This window comes from Suricata suricatta, chromosome 3 (genome assembly GCF_006229205.1).
Source record: "Suricata suricatta isolate VVHF042 chromosome 3, meerkat_22Aug2017_6uvM2_HiC, whole genome shotgun sequence".
Taxonomy (NCBI): domain Eukaryota; kingdom Metazoa; phylum Chordata; class Mammalia; order Carnivora; family Herpestidae; genus Suricata; species Suricata suricatta.
The window spans coordinates 165,936,108-165,946,584 of NC_043702.1; the positions used below are offsets into that span (position 1 = coordinate 165,936,108).

At 39.1% G+C, this 10,477-nt stretch overlaps 1 protein-coding gene across 1 annotated transcript in view; it reads left to right on the forward strand.

Moving 5' to 3' along the window:
* BROX (BRO1 domain and CAAX motif containing) overlaps positions 1–10,477 on the forward strand; it is a 15,780-nt gene that overhangs the window by 1,136 nt on the left and 4,167 nt on the right. The window contains exons 2-8 of the mRNA XM_029933411.1: positions 1,704–1,810; positions 2,158–2,254; positions 5,697–5,792; positions 6,904–6,976; positions 8,585–8,690; positions 9,390–9,501; positions 10,327–10,375. Of these exons, the coding sequence (XP_029789271.1) occupies positions 1,704–1,810; positions 2,158–2,254; positions 5,697–5,792; positions 6,904–6,976; positions 8,585–8,690; positions 9,390–9,501; positions 10,327–10,375 (640 nt within the window). The remainder of the gene's footprint in view (positions 1–1,703; positions 1,811–2,157; positions 2,255–5,696; positions 5,793–6,903; positions 6,977–8,584; positions 8,691–9,389; positions 9,502–10,326; positions 10,376–10,477) is intronic.

Here is a 10,477-nt window from a genome sequence, read left to right on the forward strand (position 1 = left end):
AGTTGCAGATGATTGAGTGCCTACTTGGAAATAGCTAGCCAACTATTTGAGTCTAGAATAGGCCTTAAGAATTCAATTTTTTTCCTAGTCCAGGAATTACTCCTGCCTTTTTTCTAGTTAAATAACTCAACAATGACACATTAATAAGGTAGACCATCCCATCTCTGGTCCGCTGTATAGGGTTGTTGGTATATGCTTTCTTGGAATAAACCTGCGTGGACCTGATGCGAATGCGTAAACATTCCATACAGACCATCTAAACATCACTGCTGCTTTATAGCCCTTGTAAATCTTAAAATATTTTAAATAATTAGTATTCTTTCACACAACAAAGAGCTTTGAGTATGTGTTTTATCCTAGGCACCTACTAAGTTCTGGTACTAAGTCTCTAGTCTCTCAGTGCTTACACTTTTAAGTGTAGTCTTTCATTAGTCATTTATACACAAATGTCTACAGTCATTGTCCCTGTAACATGATTTCTGAACCCTCCCTAAGCAAGTTGCCTTCTGAAATCAGATGTGGACCTGGAACCCGACCAAGCTGCATCTGATGGTTGTAAATCTCTGATTGGATATAAAGTTAAAACCTAAAAAAAAAAAATAAAAAAGGATAGAAGGAACTTATAGAGGTAAGAGGAAAGCCTGGAATATTTTGTGTTAATAGAATAAAGGAAGAAGAGAATTTCAAGAAGGAAATTACGTGGACCTTGGACCCATGATGTGAGATCATGACCTGAACCAAAACCAAGAGTTGGGCACTTAACCTACTGAACCCCCCTGGTGCTCCTAGAATGCAGTTCTAAAATAGAGTTTCCTACCTGGGGCACCTGGGTGGCTCAGGTCATGATCTCGCAGTCATGAGATCGAGCCCTGCATTGGACTCCGTGCGGAATGTGAAGTGTCCTTAGGATTGTCTCTCCCCCTCTCTCGGTTCCCCCTCTCAAAGTTATATTAATAAACTTGTAAAGAAACTGTCCTTTAAAAGAAATAAAAATACGGTTTCCTACTTGATAAAGTATATTAATATCAAGTTTTGGAATTTTAAGGAGATCCTAAGACTACATAAACATTGTTAAATTTCTATTTTTCAAAAAACTTGCATTATGTCTATTTACTAATTCTTGATTCCTTTCTGCCATCTTAAATGCTTGTGTTTTGTTGATGTTTTTTTCATCTTTTTTAAATGTTTATTTGTTTTTGAGAGAGAGAGAGAGAAACAGAGGGAGAGCAGGAAGGGGCAGAGAGAGAGGGAGAGACACAGAATCCAAAGCAGGCTCCAGGCTCTGAGCTGTCAGTGCAGAACCTGACACAGAGCTCGAACTCAAGAACTACGAGATCATGACCTGAGCCAAAGTTGGATGCTTCACTGACTGAGCCACCCAGGCACCCCATTTGATGTTTTTTAAAAATTAAAACATATCTTTTTATTACATAACTGTATCCATGATTTGCCCCTTGGATTGGACTGAGTTTAATACAACTTTTAAAACCATCATTACTAGAAGTTTCACTTACCCCCAATGTTAGTCCTAATTAAATTATTTCCTGTGTACTCTTAGTCATACCATAAAGGAGGGTTTGTGTGTGTGCCCAGGCATGTGTGTGTGGTATTTTAAAGCTTGTACAGTTGAAACTTTTAAATCATTTTAGCATAGATTCATGGTAAATCAAGGGAGTTAATTTTAACTTTCTGTCTCTCCTAAGTGACATGAGATCATCCAGAGCCCGACTGCTTGAACTCTTCACTGATGTGAGCTGTAATCCAGAAATGATGAAGAACGCAGCAGATTCCTATTTTTCACTTTTACAAGGTTAGTTATTTATAGGAACTTCAAAGTTTTTGAAAAACAACTATGCAGAAGTTCACATTTAATTCTTAGACTTGACAGATCTGAATCGTTTAGTCTTCTAGGCTGTATTCTTGTATACTTGAGTTTCAGAAGTGTGAGACCGTAGGGTGGCTTAGGTCCTTCGGACATTTTGAAAAGTAAATGTGTACATGTTTCGTGTTGTGTTACCTTAGAAGAAGATGTGAGACGCAGAAAGGGAGGGGGCCAGATCTTTTCTTCAGGTATCTGGAAAAGTCGTTATCTGAACAGTTTTCTAAGCAGACTACCTGATACTTCTTCTGAAACTGAAAGGCTGTACCTTTTTATAGGTTTCATCAGTTCCTTGGATGGATCCTCCCAAGAAAGCAAGTTACGATATATTCAGAATTTCAAGTGGACTGATACATTACAAGGACAGGTTCCCAGGTAGGCAATGCTAACTGTGCCAAATGGAAGCCAGTTTTGTAACTGTTTGGGCAGTGGTTAACCCATTGCCTCTGTATTTGAGTAGAACATAGATCTGATCAGCCTTTTCTCTTAATGGGAAGTTGGTTAAAAACATTTTATCTGAACTCTTAATATGCTCAAGTCAAAATAGAATTTATTTCTCCTGGACCAGATCTGTTTGTGAGATGACCCATATAAATATTATCCAGACCTGAACAGTCTTAGCTGTATTAGTAACATAACAAAAATGGTTTGGGAATTTGGAATCCAAATCTTTGGCCCACCTTTAAGCAGAGCAGGATTTTGGTTTTTACCTAGTTTTCTTTTCTGATGGGTAGTTCAGCTGTGCTTGGTCAGTCTCTTTCTTTTTCTTTGTCCCCGATCTACCCCAGCTCTGTACTCTTTTGAGTCATAATTTTATTTTTTTCCTAATTTCTCTTCACCATTTCTGCTCTTTTAAAAAATTTCCTCTTGAAACTCTTTACACACATTTGAAACTAATTAGAAGAGATCTAGTTATAACAGGAACCAGCCCGTAATGGTGCTACATTTTTATTGAACTTTTTTTTTAACACCATTGTGTTGCTTAAATGGCCGTATATCTTGATCTCAATTTGCTGTAGACAATTGTATAAAGTCAGAAGGGAAGGAAATGGAAGTTGCTGAGAGGCCCAGGGCAGGCATGGCAGCGGCAGGAGTGTGGACTTGGGATTCCTACACGCCTTGTGCTGTGTGAACACCTTCTTCAGCTTTGCTGTCCAGATCCAGGGCCGTCGTGAGGAACGAAGCAGACACCAGTTTATGTTAAGTGATAAAATAAGGCCAGGTGTATAATATTTAGTAAATCATTAGTTTCTTTCCTTCCTTGAGAATATTGTAAGTAGGTTTCATAAGTTTGGTAGCAAGTTGGGGACTGTGGATTCTCTCCGGTTTTCATATTCTGGGGTACAAAATTTTTCCAAGTCCTCATTATCTGTTTTTTTTATGTGACCACCCCCCCATTTGTGCTTTATCTAAAATTAAGCAGTGTTTTTCTTAAAAAAGATGTTTCAGAGTCAAACCTCTATGATTATTATGTTACAGAATTTTAACAGATTCTAATGTGTTTTGCATTACATAAATTTGGCCCTCTTCCCCATCATACCATATTTGGATTCCTGTGACCGCATCTTTCAGTGTAGTTTCATGAGCCACTGAAGAATTAGGTGATGAAAGTCTTACGGAATTTTCTACATCTGAGATTTTTAAGTTCCTTTATGCTTGATTGCTACTTATTCAGTAGAATGTATGCGTGAATATATCTGTTCTGAACAGTGTTTTCTTCAGCTCTATGTAGTTTGCTTAGATGTGGTGCAGTAGCAATGGGGTGTTTGGGAGCAAGGCAGACTGAAATAAATGAAGGATAACAAGGGAGAGAGTTATTCTTGAGACTTCGTATAAATTAGCAAAACTGTCTTTTATTTTTTAAGTTTATTTATTTATTTTGAGAGAGAGAGAGTGTGTGCACACGTCTGTGCGCTGGGCAGGGGTGGAGAGAAAGAGGGAGAGAGAGAATCTCAAGCAGGCTCTGCACTGTCAGCGTGGAACCCAGCAGGGGGCTTGAACTCATCAACTGTGAGATCATGACCTGAGCCAAAATCAAGAGTTGGATGCCTAAGCACCTGAGCCACGCAGGCACCCCTCTCTTATTATTTAAAGGTAAACTAATAAATTAGATAGGCCTACTAGATTGCCAGATGTAATTCATTTGAAAGTTCTGAATGCTGAAAAAAATAAGCTTTAAAACCAAGCATTACATTTTTTTCAGTGGGGTAAAACTTTTAAGAGTTTGCTCATGGTGTGTGGCGGGGAGCCCTGGCTGTCTCATTTGGTAGAGCGTGCAGCTCTGGATCTTGGGGTCATGAGTTCAAGCCCCACATTGGGCCTAGAGCCTACTTTAAAAAAAAAGAAAAAATATATATATGCACACACACACACACATATATATAAAGTTTGTTCAGTGCTTGCTTCAGCGTGTATACTAAAATTGAAACAATACAGGGATCCTGTATGGTCCTTGCTCAAGGATGATGCAAATTTGTGAAACATTCCATTAAAAAAATGTAATAACTGTCATATTTTGTGTATTATAACATGTTAAACAGGATGTCATGTAAGTTATTTTTGAATGACTAATGTTTTATAACAACGCCCCGCCCTGTTTGTTGTTTTTTTTTTTTAATCTACAAAGTTTGCCTGTCTCCATTCCTTTTATGATGACGGCAACAGCTAAATACAAAATACGAAGTGGAATCACGATTCTAGTTTCCTCCCTTTGGGTCAGTTTTCTGTTTGTTAGTGTTACGTGTATACAATAAGGGTATTCTGTTTTCTTCATCATTTGAGATAAACAAGATGAGGAATTTTCAGAGTTTCCTCAGACAATAGTGATTTTAAAAAATTGACATTACTTTATTTGCTTTAGTTAGCTCTTGTCATCTTCTTTGTGTCATAATTAGTAATAGAATCTGAAGGAAACAAAGATATAAAAATGTGCTTGTTTTTAAGACCTTTTTATTTGTGGTACACATACTGATTGGCTGGGCATTCAGTGACTTCACCAGCGTCACCTCTGCTTGGCTTCTTGACTCGCTCCTCGATTTCTTTTTACAAACCAGTGCTCAGTCATGCTGGGTGGGTCACCGCTCTCGGAGAAAATGTTGATCCTTTCTTGTGCCTTAACAGCCATCACCTGCTGTCTTTCAAGGCACAAATCAGAGACAGTCTATACCATTAAACCTTCTTGAATCATTCTAGCTGGAAGCAGTGTCTCCTCTGAATTCCATTTTTTAAAAAAGGTGGTGTAAAGAGGGCGCCTGGGGGGCTCAGTCAGTTAAGCGGCTGACTTCAGCTCAGGTATGATCTCACGGCTCGTGGGTTCAAGCCCCGCATCAGGCTCTGTGCTGACAGCTCAGAGCCTGGAGCCTGCTTCAGAGTCTGTGTCTCCCTCCCTCTCTGACTGTCCCCCTCTCACACTCTGTCTCTCTTTGTCTCTAAAATAAGTAAACTATAAAAAACAAGAACAAAACAAAATAAAATGTGGTATAAGAAACACCCACTCCAAAATCAACCAATTGCTTACCAAGAGTGTAGATTCTGGGCCCCTTTCAGGCTTTCTGAGTCTCTGGAGCCAAGTTCCCCAAATTTATATTTTTAAAACTACTCTGTGTACAATAACCTTTGAGAACTTACTATTCTCATGTTTATTATTACGAAGTACATAGTGAACTATTGTTTTTCGTCATATTAATCATAAGGACTGTTTTCTTAATTTTTCCAAATTGCATAGAGTTCTTTATAATTCTGAGTGGATGAACAGTAGGCTTCATATAGAGATGTCTCAGTAATTGACAGAACTTAACGAACATGTTTATCATTCTAGTGCCCAGCAGGATGCTGTTTTTGAATTAATTTCCATGGGATTTAATGTAGCTTTATGGTATACCAAATATGCTTCAAGACTGGCTGGAAAAGAAAAGTAAGTCTAAAGGGGAGGGTTATATACATACGTGTTATTTCTTAAGTATATGGAGTTTCATTATTAGAAAGTCTAAGCTATTGATGAAAAGAACCACTTCTGTTAAGTGAAAGGTTGCCTCATAATGTTAGTATTCTGAGTATCAGAATTATGGAGCCCAGTGTTAAAATGGGGAAAAATATAATCTTGTTGGAGGTCTTATCTAAATGAAACCCCATACCAAGACTAGGAAAAAAATTGAATATTGGACTGCATAAAAGTAGCATAAACAAAGTTAAAAAACAAACGACAGAGGGTCAAAAAAATTGTAATGCATGTGACAAACTGTTTTTGTAATGGAAAATAAAGAGGAAAGGAAAGGCTCAACCAATCAATTGAAAATAAGTGAAGGACATGAACAGGCAACTCCTAGAAAAAGAAATACAAAGATAAGTATGTGAGAAATGTTTTGAAGGATTAAAGAATTGTGACAGGAAATAAGATGTAGTTTTTACAATAGTGAAAGGGGTTGTCAGCAATACAAAGCCGGCAGCTCTGAGCTATGGTGCCCTGGACATGTTTTTAATGTGCAGCCATTTAAAAACAAAGTTGAATTGTTAGAGCACGTGGCCGGCTTAGAGCACGTGGCTCTTGATCTCAGGGTTGTGCGTTAGAACCCCACGCTAGGTGTAGAGATTACTTAAAAATAAAATCTTACAGAATTAAAGTTGAGTTGTGTGTGCTGTTGTAAAATTATCTCTAAAGTAATTTAGATGATTAAAACGAGCAGAATAGTGAATGGTGTGTGTGTGTGTGTGTGTGTGTGTGTGTGTTTAAGTGTGTTCATGCATTAAGTGTAGAATATTTTGAACTTGTTTAAATGCAGAGAAGATTACCTGGAAGGAAAAACTAGACCTATAGACAGGGTCTCTCTTTTTTTCATTTGTAGTGTCTTCTCTGGATAGTTCTCATGTGCATCTGTTACTTTTTTAATTGGCAAACTAGATTTTTTAAAAGGGAGAAGACCAGTAGTGAGAAATGACTAATTTGGTTTTACGATCATGCGCCAGTTGTTGGTTTTAATACAAGAAACAGGATTCATCGGCTAACTAATGTAACCACTATCTTTAAGCATAACAGAAGATGAAGCAAAAGAAGTCCATCGAAGCCTAAAAACTGCAGCAGGGATTTTTAAACATTTAAAGGTAAAGTAATATGACAGTAAAATATATTCCTGATGCTTTAATTTTTGATTAAATTTTCTTCCTTTGGGGACTGGAGGAAGGAATTATTTCACTATGTAGAAAGAATCTACTGTGTGTCCTGGTTTTGGTATGTGAAGTACTTTGTTGATGAGTGCAGCCAATTACAGAGTATCACGTGTCTTCACTTCAGATAATCATCAGTGAATTTTGTTTTTTATTTTTTAAAGTTTTTGTTTGTTTAAGTAATCTCAATACCCAACATGGGGCTCGAACTCAGGACCCTGAGATCAAGAGTCACATGCTCAGGGTGCTTGGGTGGTTCCATCCGTTGAGTGTCTGACTTGATTTTGGCTCAGGTTGTAATCCCAGTTTCCTGGGATTGAGCCCCAGATGGGGCTCCGCGCTTGGCATTGAGCCGCTTGCTTCCCCCCCGCCCGCCCGCTTGTGCTCTCTCTTGCTAGTGTCACATGCTCTTCTGATTGAGCAAGTCAGGCACCCCCGCCAGTGAATTTTACAACTGAAAATTCAAGTTGTGATTCACTGCTTATTTTTCTGTCTCTTTGGAAAAGACAGGAGACAACAAAGTGCACAGATTGATGGTTCTTACGTCCAGCCTACAGCAGTTGTCTGGAAAGTCAGGACCCTGCAGAACCGAGCTTCTGGGTGTGCTCTCTGGATGTCAGCGAAAATGGTGGGGGGCAGTCAGCGTGCACTTGTTATATTAAGTTTCCTGAAGCTGTGATGGAAATTAGAGAAAAGACTAATGTATTTAGCAATCAGGATCCCTTCCTCCCCCCCCTCCATTCTAATTAAACCGACATTTACTGGACTGCCTTCCAGAGACCGATGATGGGCTTTCTCATGATAAAATAGGATGTGGGGCTCAGCACCCGGCGTCTGATTTCTCTCTTGGTTGTGAGATCGAGCACTGCGTCTGCATTGGCAGTGCAGAGCCTGCTTGGGATTCTCTGTCTCCCTCCCCAACTCACGCACTCTCTGTGTCTCTCTCAAAATAAACAAACATTAAAAAAAAAAGATGCTTTTACAGTAAGTTAAAACTTGTGATCCTGAGTTATCTATTAAATTGTAGATTTCTTTATACTTTGGTATTATTAATGAGTGGATAATTCTGGCCATCATGCAAAAGAGAACTTTGATTACTGTGTCAGTTAAACATTTTCTAAGAGGAAAATATGACTTGGCGTATCTAAGCTATGTGTTATGACCCAGAGTTTGCAGAAGTTTATGAGAAGCTTTAAGTTTTAGTATATAGGAGCTTTTATTCTCTATAAGCTTAATATTGCTCCTCTTTACACAGTTTTGGTGCCCGGAATTTTTCTTTTTTTTTTTTCCAGTTTAGGATTTTTTTTTCTTAAAGACTTTTTTTTTTTGGAAGATTTTATTAAGTTACCTCTAAACCCACTGTGGGGCTTGAACTCACAACCCTGAGACCAGGGATTGTATGCTGCACTGACTGAGCCAGCCAGGTACCCTCTTGGGTTTCCCATAAATCCCCTAATTGAATGTGTGATAACTTCCATTTTGTTCATCTGTAACAACTGGCTTAAGGTGAAATTTGGCTTCTTTATTTTTGTTTCTCTTTCTCAGGAAAGTCATATCCCAAAGCTCATCACGCCTGCAGAGAAGGGCAGGGATTTAGAGGCACGGCTCCTAGAAGCTTACGTCGTCCAGTGTCAGGCGGAAGCTCAAGAAGGTATCCTAAGTAGCGTAAGATTTCCTTTCTTTTTTCTTTTTTAAGAAATCTCTACTGACATCTACTTTATTTATTTTTCTAATTAGAATTAGCTGGTTTTGAGTTTCACATTTTGTGAAATTTCTAGTGAGGAACATTTTCACTGTCAGCATTTGGCTTCAAGCGGGATTTACAGGAAAAGGCCTTGCTAAGTGTATGGATCTTTTAGAAGAGATTTTAACTTCATGCCATTTCTGACCACAGATGAATTACGTAACTCTTCGCTTCCCTCTGTACCTTGCTTACTCCTTTTTCTCTCCCACTGTCTGGCTTGCCTCTCTTCCCCTTTCAGTGGCCGGAAATAAATGAAGACTCATGTAAAACCAGCAAAGAGACTTTGTGGGCTTTTTGTTTTCCTTTCAAATTCCAGTGCCCTAGAAGTATTCCTTTTCCTCTGACATAGTAGTTTGTAGGACTAGTATTTTGTGATGAGCTGGTAATTGGCTAGTGATTTAAAGAAGTAGTATCGGAACCAGCAAGCCTATTAGTGTTCTCGGTTTATGTTTGCATTTTCTGTAAATTTCTGTTCATGTTAAAATTCTTAACAGATTGTCTTAAAATGCCAAATCATTGTTGGGGTGTCTTTTGCTATTACAATTCACTTAGTACGAATGCAAGTGAACTTAATTCTGCCTCCACTTTGCTGTGCTTTGGTGACAGTAACGATCGCCCGGGCAATCGAGCTGAAACACGCGCCCGGGCTGATTGCCGCGCTGGCGTATGAAACGGCCAACTTCTATCAAAAAGCCGGTGAGTTCCTAATTCTCCTCTTGTAGTTTTAGTCTTTAGAAGTTCAGATTAAGCCCTTGGCTTCATAGGGAATAAGCAGAACAAAAAGATTCTCCGGGTTGTTTCATCATTTGTAAAACTAGAACAACGTCTACGTTAGTAATCTTGGTTAGAAGAAGGAGAGCTGTGCACGGCTAATACGCTGCGTGACCTTGACCGGAGAGGTCAGTGCTGTACTTCTGAGCCAGTTACGTCATAATTACACAGGTGTTTTGATTTTGAGTTTTTTTCGGTCTTTGTAATAACCTTCTAGTTGCTATCATTAAACCAAACTCCAGAGAATTAGCATAGCGAACCTGTAGTTTCACTGTTAGCAGGCGGGAAGTCAGGACTAGTCAGGTCTTCTCATTAGCCTGTTATTCTTCTCAGTCACTGATTTAGGAAACGCACATTTATTTCTGTTTATGGGATGGTCACTACTTTAGTTGCCAGCTACACAAAGATCAGTGTATAGAGTCACGGTCTAGGGAAGGAAACCAACACTTACCCACATTATAATGGCCTAAGGTAAGTTGTTACTGCAGCCGTGAGGTTACAGCCCCAAGGATCCAGGCATGCTACAGAAGGCTTTCTATGAGAAGGTGGTGTTCGGGCCTCCTTTTGAAATATAAATAGAAGTTCTGAGTTTGCTAGGAAGCTTTAGCGTATGGGAAGAGTAGAACATTCTAGAATTAGTATGTACAGAGACGAGAAAGAATTTGGCACAGTCTGGGACCTTTGAACAGCTGCTCCTAGCTGAGACTCAGGGTGAGTAACAGGAGAAAAGGTTAGAAAGCTTGCATGTGTGAGGTCACGAATTGGTTTGCAGCCTTAGAAGTTTGGCTTTTATTCGGCAGATGATTGGGACCCATGGAAAGGTATAAAGCAAATCTGATTTGATTGGATTTGAATTTATGAAAGCTCTATCGGGGCACCTGGGTGTCTCCATCAGTTGAGCCTCCATCTTCAGCTCAAGTCAT